The sequence below is a fragment of the Oryctolagus cuniculus genome, chromosome 15, assembly GCF_051225735.1.
Source record: "Oryctolagus cuniculus isolate XC-2025 breed Fujian yellow rabbit chromosome 15, ASM5122573v1, whole genome shotgun sequence".
Taxonomy (NCBI): domain Eukaryota; kingdom Metazoa; phylum Chordata; class Mammalia; order Lagomorpha; family Leporidae; genus Oryctolagus; species Oryctolagus cuniculus.
In genome coordinates this window covers 5532057-5545115 of record NC_142881.1, presented here as the reverse complement: position 1 = coordinate 5545115, position 13059 = coordinate 5532057, and the positions used below count along the sequence as shown (strand labels likewise).

The 13059-nt window shown below is 54.6% G+C and overlaps 1 protein-coding gene across 1 annotated transcript in view; it reads right to left on the bottom strand.

The window, feature by feature from the left end:
• ADAM12 (ADAM metallopeptidase domain 12) overlaps nucleotides 1–13059 on the bottom strand; it is a 319692-nt gene that overhangs the window by 67207 nt on the left and 239426 nt on the right. The window contains exons 9-11 of the mRNA XM_008274835.5: nucleotides 11461–11630; nucleotides 8077–8161; nucleotides 3638–3786 (exon numbers count right to left, since the gene is read on the bottom strand). Of these exons, the coding sequence (XP_008273057.3) occupies nucleotides 3638–3786; nucleotides 8077–8161; nucleotides 11461–11630 (404 nt within the window). The remainder of the gene's footprint in view (nucleotides 1–3637; nucleotides 3787–8076; nucleotides 8162–11460; nucleotides 11631–13059) is intronic.

The window sequence follows — 13059 nt, the reverse complement described above, 5'->3', positions numbered from 1 at the left end:
GGGGGGGTGGACAGGCAGCCCGACCTCCCCCATGCTGTGGGCTGGGGGTGGGGGTGGACAGGCAGCCCGACCTCCCCCATGCTGTGTGCTGTGGTCTGTGGGCTGGGGGGGTGCACAGGCAGCCTGACCTCCCCCGTGCTGTGGGCTGGGAGATGCACAGGCAGCCTGACCCCCCTGTGCTGTGGGCTGGGGGGTGCACAGACAGCCCGACCTCCTCCGTGCTGTGGGCTGGGGGGGGGGTGGACAGGCAGCCTGACCTCCCCCGTGCTGTGGGCTAGGGTGTGGGTGGACAGGCAGCCCGACCTCCCCCGTGCTGTGGGCTGGGGGGTGGGGGGTGCACAGGCAGCCTGACCTTCCCCGTGCTGTGTGCTGTGTGCTGTGGGCTGGGGGGGTGCACAGACAGCCCGACCTCCTCCGTGCTGTGGGCTGGGGGGGGGGTGGACAGGCAGCCTGACCTCCCCCGTGCTGTGGGCTAGGGTGTGGGTGGACAGGCAGCCCGACCTCCCCCGTGCTGTGGGCTGGGGGGTGGGGGGTGCACAGGCAGCCTGACCTTCCCCGTGCTGTGTGCTGTGTGCTGTGGGCTGGGGGGGTGCACAGGCAGCCCGACCTCCCCCGTGCTGTGGGCTGGGGGGTGGGTGGACAGGCAGCCTGAGCTGTGTGCTGTGGGCTGGGAGGTGCACAGGCACCCGACCTCCCCCGTGCTGTGGGCTGCTATGATTAATTCTCCACTTACTTAGGAAGTCGCCTTCCCTCCTAGAAAATTAAAAACACCACTCTCTGGACAGGAATGTGGGATCATAAACGAGAACCAAATAGAAGATTTACGCAGAGGCGCAAGCTTAGCAAAGAAGAAAACTCAGAAATTGCTAATAAGTTATAAATCAAGTGAAGGCTATTAGCGAGCCCCTGGCAAGACCAAAAAATAAAAATAAAAAAGGCCGCTAAGTGATTTGCTGAATTCTTAACAATTCCTTACCCGCCCAAGGTGTCCACATGTCTCCAGGGAACTTGGCTTCCGACCCTCGGCACGGCCAGTGCAGGCCACTCGGTGCCTGGGCGTGGCCTTGCTACTGAGCCTCCGCCTCCTATGCTGGGGTGGTGGGGTCTTCCTCACAGCAGCACCCCTCCCACCCGAGCACAGGGGTCGAGAACGTTCGCTTGATGTGGGAAGGCAGGGAGGGAGGCACCTGCCCCTCATTTCACCGATGCTGAGCCCGGGGGCTCCTGAGTGGCCTGTGTCACTAAGCGCAGCTGGTGTCAGGACCAGGACGACCGGGCCCCTTCGGCCCCAGGCCAACGCTCCCAATCTAGACTTTTCCCTCTCTTTCTGCTTGCTGGAACCCTTTCTGGAGATGGATGGTCCCATGTCTGGGCCCCTTTGATGACCAGGAAAGTAAGCACCGAGTCAGGGTGCCTTCTGGGGCCACCCTGCGAGTGCATGGAGAACAAGGACCAGCAGGCCACAAGCTGCAGGACAGCTTCCCGCAAGGCGGGGGCGCTGAGACGCGTGCACAGTGTGCCGCCGGGTGACGCTGGTTCCACGTTGAACCCAAAAGGCATCCATGGGCCCTTGGCCCAATCTCCTCACCCAAGTGTCTGTCAAACAGTTGCTCCGCCTCCACCCAGACACCTTCAATGACAAAGAGCAGATTCACTCCCAGGTGGCCGCCTCCCTCGTGGCGAGCTCTGCTTGTTAGCACCCAGAGCCTGGCAACCCAGCGCTTCCTGTTGGTGTTGCTCTCAGCCACTTCCCCTGGGTGCAAGTCTTTGGTCTCTGTCGAGAAAGACTGAGGGTGCCGCTTCCTCCACGGGGCCTGGGTGACAGGCCTGGGTGAGCAGGAGCGATGACCCGGCAGGCTTGGCGCGACAGGTGGGGACGCACACAAAGCCGCGTTGCTGGCCTGCCTGGAATGTGCGCCCCAGAGTCCCTGTGTTGGACACTTACTCCCCCTTGGAGGTGGATAGGATGTGACGGGGTCCTGAGGCTGGGCCCCCGCGCTGGCGTCAACGGCTCTACTAGAAGAGGAAGAGAGGCCCGGGCTGGCGGCTCGCTCTGTCTCCCCGCGGCTCACTCTGTCCCCCCGCGGCTTGCTCTGTCTCCCCGCGGCTCGCTCTGTCCCCCCGTGGCTCGCTCGGTCCCCCCGCGGCTCGCTCTGTCTCCCCGCGGCTCGCTCTGTCCCCCCGTGGCTCGCTCGGTCCCCCCGCGGCTCACTCTGTCCCCCCGCGGCTCGCTCTGTCCCCCCGCGGCTCGCTCTGTCCCCCCGTGGCTCGCTCGGTCCCCCCGCGGCTCGCTCTGTCCCCCCGCGGCTCGCTCTGTCTCCCCGCGGCTCGCTCTGTCCCCTCGCGGCTCGCTCGGTCTCCCCGCGGCTGCCTCACTTAAGATGACAGGCTCTTATACCCCCAGCCGCCACAGAACCAGGAGCTAAGCAAACCTCTGTCCTTTGTAGATTAGCCGGCTCAGGCATCGGGTTATAGCAGCAGCAAACGGGCAAGAACGCTGCTTTCCCAGCAGTCCTTGGGAAGTGGCCATGCCCTGACGAGCGGCTCTGCTCAGTCCTTGTGTTAGGAGCCACTCAAGCCCTACAAACCACTTGGCAGGAGGCCCCCAGGCTGTTGCCTGCAAAGCTATAGCCACATTTTTTCACAATTTCTCTCCTCTGGGGCCCCGAAATCTCTTTAGCAGGTGGCCCCCTCCTGCCACGCTGTCCCCTGCCAGCGAGCCCCCACAGAGCCGGGTCTCTGGGCTGTGTGGTCAGCACATGCTTCTCACTCCTGATGTGTCCTTGCGGCCGACCTGGAGAGCAGGCTTGGCCTGGAAAGTCCCAGGCAGGCAAAGGGTCTGCAAGGTCTCGAGGTGCACTCGAAGCTGGCACAGTACGCAGTACACACCTCTCCTTACTAACGCGAATCTTCTGAAATTGGCACCAAATTCCAGCTTGGGATAGGTCGTTCGGGGCACAAGCTCACATGCGAACCTGCCCAGCTCAAGGTGCGTCTGTTCCCATCTCATCTGAGCGCTCCAGCGATGGAGCTGTCCTCTTTCCTGGCTGAACCCAGTCTAGGGCTCCAATAGGCATCAAGCAAGGTGGCTCAATACCCACCTACTGCAAAATCAGTTCAGGAAACCTCTCCGAGCTGATGAGGTGACATGGTGTTAGACACAGGGACAGGACCGACCCTGAGCCACAGAACACCTCAGCCACGCCCCCGGGCCCACCTGAGGGGAGAAGCCCCTCCAACCCCGCGCCCTCTGTGCACACAGGACCCCTGCCCAGAGGGGTTGCCAGGCCCTTAGCTGGCAGCGCCTGGAGAACCAGAGCTGCAGGCACAAATCAGCAAGTGCCGGGACGGTGGGGGGATTTGCCAGTCCTGAACCAAAACAGCACCCATCCCCTCTCCCCCACCTCCGCTCCAGGAAGAGGTCAGTCCTCACGCTGCCTGTGTGGCTTTACGCCCCAGCTGCCCGTGACTCCTGGAGTGGCACGGTCCACGTGTGCTGCGTGAGGAACACTCTCTTTCTGGAAGCGTCCCGTGTATGCTCTGGCCGGAGAGCCAGGGGGACGCATTGTGCGGCTGTTTCCCAGGGCGTGGCGCGGCTGCCCGCAGCCCTGCGGTGGCTGGGAGCGGTGGTACTTGCCCGGTTGACGGGTTCATGATGCAGCCGCCTTTGTCAGCTGCCGTCCTGCAGCTGCAGCCCCGCTCCAGCGTGTCGTGGTTCATCCCGAAGTTGTGGCCCAGCTCGTGTGCCAGGGTCACGGCCGCACCAACCGGGCTGTCTGAATGGTCCTCGAAGGAAACACAAGAGACAGACATAAAGCTCACATCTCCTCGCCGTCTTGCTCTCCCAGACCTGTCCGGTCACTGCCCCTTCATTAACACCATTTGACTTAGTCCAGGTCCCTCTAAGGGGTGGGTGTGGAGCCCAGTATTCAAATTAAACGCAGAGGTAGAACTTGGCACATTTCAGTGGGCGGTCCCTGATGGTGCAAGTATGCAGCAGGATTCTACAGGTGCACAACCATGGCGGCCACTGCCATCTACCATGTGGCCTCACTTCCCCACCAAACCCAGTCCCGGGTGGGGCTGCCCTGCAAAACAGGAAGTGGGGCCACTCTGTCGTGAGTAACGGATGTGCCACCTTGTCCTTGAGTGAGAAGATGCAGAGCTGACCATGGAAGCGTGCTCGGTGGCCTCCTACATCCATCAGAGCACCTGTCAGCGAGCAGGCCTCTGGACAGTCATGGTGACTCACACTGAACGCTGCCCGCATGGAGGAGTCTGAAGACCAGAGCTGCGATCCAGTTAGGTCGCACCCTTGCTGGCCGTCCTGTGGTTAGGATGGGCACTGCTTGGCCTCTGCTCACTTAGTGTGGCGCTTGGATGGCTGGGCTCAAATAGACACTGGAAGTTAACTGAAGATACATTTATGGGGCTGCATTGTGGCATAGCGGGTTAAGCCACAGCCTGCAGGCATCCCCTATGAGCACCGGTTCAATTCCCGGCTGCTCCACTTCAGATCCAGCTCCCTGCTAATGGCCTGGACAAGCAGGGGAAGATGCCCCAAGTGCTTGGGCCCCTGCCACCCCTGTGGAAGCACTGGCTGGAATTCCAGGTTTCTGGTTTAAGGTTGGCCCATCCCTGGCTGTTGCAACATTCTGGGGAGTGAACCAGCAGATGGAAGATCTCTCTCTCCCTCTGTCTCTCTCTCTTTCTCTCTCTCTGTCTCTCTCTACCCCCACCACACTTCTCTGTCACTCTACCTTTTGAATAAATAAACAAATTGTAAAAAAAGATATATTTATTTAACTGTAACAACTAATTTATTAGTGAACATGATTTCCAGAAACTGTGCCCATGAATGGTGCTTCTGACAAGGTCTACACCGCACGGAGTGAGGGCTGCACCTCCTTGGACCCTGATCTGTGCCACCCAAGAGGGAGACAAGTTGTTTCCACGAGGCTCCAGGCAAGCAGCACAACATTGCCTCTTGGAGAAAACATCGCTTCTGATAGAGACAGCTGTCCCGAGGCCCCTGCAGAGAGACCGCTCAGGTGACTTTCCAGGTCTGCGGGTGGCGTCTGTGCCTGCAGCCCTGAGTCTAAGGCAGGTCCGGGAAGCCAGTTATTCCCAGACTAGCTGAATTTCCTAATCGGTGGTCACTTGGTTTGGATGCTGTTTCCTGTTGTAGGAAGCTTCAGGAATACCTTTCAGGAGAGACTGCAGTCAGCCTGGGAATGCAGCCTGGGAATGCAACAAAATGCAAGGAATTCACCCTGAAAAATACTCCACTTCCGTTTCTCTGTGTCACTGAAAGTCTCAGTTTTGTTTCTAACTGCCAAGTTGTTCTACATTCTTTCATGCATAAGTGATTATGAACAGAATGTCTCTTAGGAGACTCTGATAAAACAGCTTACACTTGTAATGAGGGAAAAAACAGTCTCTCTGTTTCTCCCCCAACCAAGACTGTGGTAGGCCGGCTAGATACCGAGCCATGGCTCTAAATTACTCAACAACTTACCCCATACTGAAAAATAGAGGGAAGGTACTAAGAAGCATCTGTCTAACTTTATGAAGATTCTAACTTCCTTCCTCCCAGCCGGCGAGCGCCGGAGGGAGGCGTGCCCGCAGGAGTCTAACGGCAGAGACCCGCAGGAGAATGCTGGGCGGGATCTGGTCAGGATGCCCACCTGGAGAATTTCAGAGGAATTAGAGACGCTGTGGTGTTTTCATCCCACTGGGTGCTTCTCTGTTCTCTCTTACAAGATTTATTTATTTATTTGAAAGGCAGAGTGAGTGAAAGAGAGAGAGAGAGAGAGATATTCCATCTGCTGATTCACTCCCCAAATGGTCTCAATGGTCAGGGCTGGACAAGGTCAAAACCAAGAGCCTGGAACTCCATCTGGGTCTCCCATGTGGGTGGCAGGGGCCCAAAAACTTGGCCCATCATCATTTGCTTTTCCAGGCCATAGCAGTGAGCTGGACTGGAACTGGAGCAGCCAGGGCGTGAACCGATACTCCAATATGGGATGCTGGTGGTGCACGGGGAGGCCTAACCTGCTGCACCACAACGCCGGCCCCATGGTCCTCCTCTCTGTGGCTACACAAGCAGTGTGTCTGAGGGTGACACCAGCTACTGAAAAACGGGTCAAAGCATATTTCCTGATAATTTGGTCTTGGCCTGATTCTTTTTGCATCACACACACTTGGCTTATATCTTTCACATTTATTTTCAAATATGAGGGTTCATAGAAAAATGGAATTAAAAGATAAGTTTATTTTGGTACAAAAATTGGAAATCCATGCTTTTTTTTCCTAATCAATGCATTTTCTGTGAAATTTTTGATGACCCTTCATAGTTCTGAGAGAAAGAAGGAATGTTGACAAAATGCTTACATGGAAACAGAGGAAGGGAGGCAAGCCCAGGGAAGACACTCACCACACCAGACGGCTTGCAGGAAGATGCTAAACAGCACTGCACAGTGGCCAAACCTGCCATGCCTACGACGTCTCCATCCTCAGCTCGAAGATTGACTGATGCCAATTTTAATCGGCAAAGTTGATAGCAACTGATCATGGAACCATGATACAGAAAACTAATTCCCACCTACAACTCTGTAGGCTGCCCCATGAAAATACGGTTGGGATCTGCCTTGAAATTAAGCTGGCGGCCACTGAACCAGACTCTCCAAAGACTTCCATGGTAGAGACCACATTCTGGGCTTCCCGGCTCAAAGAAATCAGAGAGTAACCGGTTCAAGCCGGAAATCCAGTGGGGAAGGAGGGTCAGTCCTTCCAGGCAGGCAGCCTTATGGCCAGGGTTTGCCTCTGTCAAATCCCAGCCTGCGCACCCAGAGAAGAGGAATGTGTGTGTGTGTGTGTGTGTGTGCACGCGTGCGTGTGTGTGCATTCTCAAGAAGATCGGATAGGCAGAGCCCAAGTCCTTGTATCTTTTAATACGACTGGACATTAATCAACCTTCCATTTGAAGAGTTTCTTGGAAGGACAATGTTCCGTTCCTTTAACGGAGATGGAGCGATGGTTCTCAACGAGACTCCGTGCCTGAGGGCTGGGGTACAGGGACAGCAGAGGTGAGAGCCCCTCCCTGAAAGACGTGGTGGGGAACAGCACAAGACCCCATTGGACAGGCCCTCAAAGCTCTTAAGTCTACCCGAAGGCCAAATCGTCTTCCATCTCATTTCCTTCTGCAAGCATACACAGCCCGTGTAGGACAATATCATCCCTGCAAAGCAGGAGCCGAGGACCCTGCCTTCCCAGCGAAAGGTTATTATAAAGCAGGCTGTGCACAGGCAGAAGGTATGTAAAGCATCTGCAGTGGCAAATAGTTAAAAACCTCAGACTTGTGGCTGCTGGGCCTGCAGGCAGAAAACCATGCGAGCGGCCGCAGTTGGTGACACCACAGCCGGTTCCAGAAGCTGAGCAAAGGTAGGACCCCAGTACCCTGGCTCACCCCACGCTGGGGCATTGCTGGGTTAGGAGGCGATGGCCCCGGGGCCCAGTGCACAGCGGTTCCCATAGGAGCTGCACACGTGCCTCACTGAGCTGCTGGTTCACACCCACCTTTCCTGTGTGCAGTCTGGGTTTTAGTCACAGTCCTAAAAATATCGAGGGATATATAGGGTCATAAACATAGCTAGTGCAAGAGCAGAGTGAAATCTAAAATGAGCTAAGGGGGAGCAGGCATTTGGCCCACATCAGACAGAGTAACTGAGTTAGATTCCTGGCTCCAGCTCTTGACCCCAGCACCTTGCTAATGTGCACCCTGGGAGATAGCTCAAGTGGCCATGTTCCTGCCACCCACGTGGGAGACCTGCACTAGTTTCCACTTCTTGGCTTCTTCTCTAGCCTAGTTCCGACCACTGCGGGTAGCTGGCGAGTGCCACACTGGATAGGAGCATGCTCCACGCCCCCCTTTCTTGGTACTGCTCCCACCCCTATAAAAATTTTGAGAAAAAAAAAGAACACAAGAGGAACTAACTTCACAAAGTCTGATCAGAGTAGTGGCTTCCTGGGGAATCATTAGTGAGGGGCACAAGCTCCCCGGCGCCCTTGGCTTACCATGACCACTCCTCCAGACTGCTCCGCGGTGCACATGCTCATGATGGGTGCCATGCCGATGGTGGTCCCTTGGAAATAAACCCCACTAGGAAACAAAAGAAAGGGCTTTCTTTAATCTAATGTAGAATGCAGGCATTTTCTAGTGTCTGCAATTCTGTAGGATATGTAAAAATGGAAACGGCGGTATGAGAGTACGTGTGCATGTGATTTTCATCTTTTCTCCTTAAATTGTACTTCTCCCGTCGTATCACAGGCCCACGTCCTTGTGGAGCTTGGCTGTGCAGGCGGCCATCACCACGGGGTTGTATTCGCCAGCTGCGTCCTGCCTGCTTCCTCACAGAGCGAGGGCACCTGCTGATGGCTGAACGCTATCAGACTCTGTAATAAAGGGGGGCATTCGATGGTTTCCCAGGTTTTCTGTCGTAGCTGAGTTTTGCTTGCCTGTGTGACCCATTACAGTTCTGCCAGAAACCTAAACTCTTAGCAAACGTCCGGCTAATACAGCTTGCAAAATTGAAATCAGCAGAAAAAGGATTGATCCCTGGAGCCAGTGTAGAATCAGTAAACACCCACAATGCCTCAGCACCCACGGAGAAGCTTCCAGAAGGGGCCCTGTGGCTGTGGTGCAGGCCTCCCACCTGGGATCATAACCTGGGCACCCATTAAAACACTCCAGAGGCCTGTTTGGTGCAAGTCTCTTAATTCCAACTCATGCACTCAAAATGCAACACTGTGGCCAGCGCCACGGCTCACTAGGCTAATCCTCTGCCTGTGGTGCCGACCCCCCCCCCCCCTTTCTAGTCCCAGTTGCCCCTCTTCCAGTCCAGCTCTCTGCTGTGGCCCAGGAGTGCAGTGGAGGATGGCCCAAGTGCTTGGGCCCTGCACCCCATGGGAGACCAGGAGGAAGCACCTGGCTCCTGCCTTTGGATTGGCGCAGTGTGCTGGCTGCTACGCACCGGCCATGGTGGCGGCCACTTGGGGGGTGAACCAACAGAAAAAGGAAGACCTTTCTCTCTGTCTCACTGTCTAACTCTGCCTGTCAAAAAAAAAAAAAAAAAAGTAACATTGTATCTGTTGAACTCCCTTTAAGGGACTAAAGTGACCTATTCATCCTATCTTGACCATGCAATGAACACATAATGCTTATTTCTTTTGAAAAGCTGGATATTAGTCATGGCCAATTGAACAGAGTTAGTAAGTATATAAAAGCCCCTTCCTCTCTCCCTCCCTCCCCTCCTTCACATCCACCCATCCATCCATCCATCCGCCTGTCCATCCATCTATTCTATTATAATCATCCCTTGGTAGCCATGAAAGATTGGCTCTAGGAGCCCATCCAAATACCAAAATCTGTGGGTGGCCAAGTCCCTTGTATAAGATGGCATTGCACCTGCACAGAACCTATGCATATCCTCCCATGCGCTTTAAGTCATCTCTGGGTTATAACACCTAACACAATGGATATGCTATCTAAAAAGCTATTGTACTATATTGCTTAGGGAATAATGAGAAGAAAAATGTCTGTAGGAACGAGCACTGTGGCACAGGGGGCTAACCTGATGCTTGGGACAGCTGCACCCCATATCGAAGTGACCGGTAGGAGACCTGGCTGCTGTGCTCTCTGGTTCAGCTTCCCGCAAACATGTGGGCGACCTGGATGGAGTTTCTGGTTCCTGGCTTTGGGTTGGCCTTGCCCTTGCTGTATTGGGCTTTGGGGTAGAGGATGGAAGATCTTTCTCTCTCCCTATCTCTCTCTCTGTCACGCTCCCTTTCAAAGAAAATAAATAGATCTTTATTTAAAAAAAAAAAAAAACACCTGTACATGTTTAGTATCCGCACATTTTTTCTTCTGAGTATTTTCAGACCAAGCTTGGTTGAAACTATGGATGGAGGACCCTTTACACCAGGGTCAAGTGCATCCTCGCCTCCACAGCAGGATGCCAGCCTCTCTCCCTGCAGTGCAGAGGCCAGAGGAACTGATATATCACACACGCACGTAAGACGCTAATGTACTTCCAGATGTTCAGGTTGGATAAACTCCATTTGGGGAAAAAAAAAAAAGAAAACAAAACACTATGGCTCAAAATCCATGAATCCACGTCAAGTAGCTCAGGACTGATCAAGGCATAACCAACGAAGCCACCAGCAGAACTGGCTTCCACTCCCACGGACGTTCCACAGGGCAGGTCTGGTCTGCCCGAGAGAAGCAGCTCTGTCTCCAAGGCTTGCATTTCAGCAGAAGAAGCCACACGCAAACAAAAGAAAAATGGCATCAGCGGTCTAATGATTTACATAAAGATGTCACTTCTGTAAATATCTATTTCACACCAATTTAGATTATTATAAGACGGTCTCTTTTTAATAGGCTTATCTTTTAATTAGAGCTTCCATAACTTTTCCCCCATTTTATTTAAAAGGGAGAGAGAGAGAAAGAACTCTTCCAGCTGCTGGGTTTATTCCTCAAATTCCTGCAACAGCCAGGGTTGGACCAGGTTGAACCCCAAAGCCCAGAATTGAATCGAGGTCTCCCGCACGGCTGACAGGTTCCCAAATACTCGAGCCACCATCAGCTTCCTCCTCAGTGCGTGTATTAGCAGGAAGCCGCACGGGAAGAGGACGCAGAACTCAAACAGGCGTTCTGATGCGAAACGGCACTGACCCAAGCAGCATCTTAACGGCTGTGCCAATGTTTTCTTTTAAACAGAACGGTATCTGTGCCGTCTTACCAACGTACTGTTATGTTTGAGCTATGCTTCCCTTCTTCCTATTGTTCATGACACTGACGATTCTGTGAAATTTTCGCTTTTCTTGCTATCTTCTCCCAGCAGACCGGGGTCTCCTGAGAGCAAGGAGGTTTACAATGTTGGTTCCTAACAGGTGCGCAACACACACTGACTTGAAGAAGGAACACAAAGTTAACACATTGCTCTAAGGGCACGGTCTGATCTAGAACACTGAAGAGTAGCACCTGGAATAGGCAGAGGCGGAGAGCTCTCTTCTCCAAGCATCTGACGCTATTCAGCCACATGTCTGTCTTTGTACATTGTGTGAACAGTGTTTTTCATTAATGAAAGGAAATGAGCCTTTAGAAAACAGCCTACTCAGGACGACTTTATATGAAGATGAACACCAGAAGACTTGGCAGACCGGGAGAGCCCAGGTGAGGGAAGGAGGCGGGACTTCTTAGAGGTGTGGGTTTCCTGACAGATCTGCCCTTGTAGGAGGGTGTCTGCCTCACTGATGGACTGAGAAGGCCCCTTGGACAGCCGGGTGCTCGGCAGCAGGGGGCACAGGTTGAGGGGGGGGGCTGTGCAGGTGGAGCTGAACGGGGAGGGGCGGGGCTGACACCAGTCCTTCAGGCATGGGCAGGGGCGGGACGCCCACCTGATGAGCTGCGCGTTGTCGTGGGATTTGCGAGGCAAAAGCTTCATCTTCCTCCAGTCCAGGAACTCGTGCAGGCTGGTGAACGGGTCCTGGCTTATGGAGCATTTGTCAATGTCATTCCACACCTCCACGCCCACCAGCACGACTCGGATGTTCAGCGGCCTGTAAAACTGAGGGAGAGAGACGGCCTCAGGGAGGCGCGCTGACCAGGACTTGAAACGAAAACCAGAACAGAGTTCCGGTGTCTGGGTCAGAAAGTCGACTCCGTGCCCCTTGGTTCCTGCGGCCGTAGAATTTAATATTTGCAGTGCTGAGGCACAGGGCTGTGCTAACCGGCTTCTCCACTGGTGACCCATCCGATGCTAACACTATTAGCCTTTTTATTGTCTGCCTGGATTGGGATGACAGCACACATTTCAACTGATTTATCGGTGATTTAAAACGTGCATATCAACGTCTGTTACAGCTAAAGGCTGCGGCTAATATCCACCGCAGGACAAACAATGAGTGAATTAGGATCTGTCAGACGCTGCTGCCAAGGACAATAATTGGTTCATTTGAGGCAAAACGCTCTGCCCATGAGTTACTGAAAACGAATCCGTATTAATTTTTGAGCAAAGGCTCAGCCTTGGCTGCCACTCTGAGATTCTGTCACCTACAATCACCCTGGAAGGTTTTAATTAACTGAGCAGGTGTCTAGCTGGGAGAACAATAAAGAACAATGATATTGCCTCCTTCAGCAACTGTCATGGCGACGCTCTTACCCCCCCCAGCAGTCAGCGCACTGGGCCTGTGCTGGGGAGACCTCTTCAACCCAGCTCCTGCATGGGGGCGTGAGGTGATGCCGCAGGCACACCCACCCCACGCACGTCATCTCATTCCCCTTCTGTCCCTCCCCCTTATGTGTCCCTGGCTCCCACCTACAGCCTATTCTGCCCAGGGGACAGTTCTGACTCCCAGGAGCCTGAGCAGGATGAGCGGTCTCCGTGCCGCTGTCCCCACAAGCACCCGTAGTCAGGAAGGTGACTGGCTGCTCGCAGTGGAGGAGCCGAGGACCTGGGGACATCTGGCTGTAAGATGCTGCAGTGCCCGCGACGGGCGAGGCAGCATGCGGTGCAGTCTCCCTCTACGAGAACCCAGACGCCAAGGTGAGAACTGCAGCCGGTGAGCAGCCAAGACCAAGCGCCAGACGTGAGCAGGCCTACTCTTGGTTGCTGGAAGCATCTGGCCGTTGAGTAACAAAAACTCTTCCTTTGAGAGTGCAGCACCATTCCGACGTGGTGAGCCAAAGCGCGTGACGTTCCCTAGACGCGAACGTCTGAGCTAGGATTCCAACCCACGGCAGGCGGGTTCGTCTTCCCCTTGCTGGCCCCACAGTCACCTGGCGAGCAGTGGGCTGGCAAAAGAGCTGATGACTGCAAACTACCTCGCGGCACGGTCGGACTTGGTATCAGACAATTACAGCCGTGACCTTGCTGAGTTACTCGGAACATTCCATGACCAAAATGCCGCTCCACTGTCTGCTTCTGATCCAGAGCTGCTTGCCCCGTGCTTCCTGCTTGCAAGTTCGCAGCCACATTAAGTCCCTGGACTGCTCTG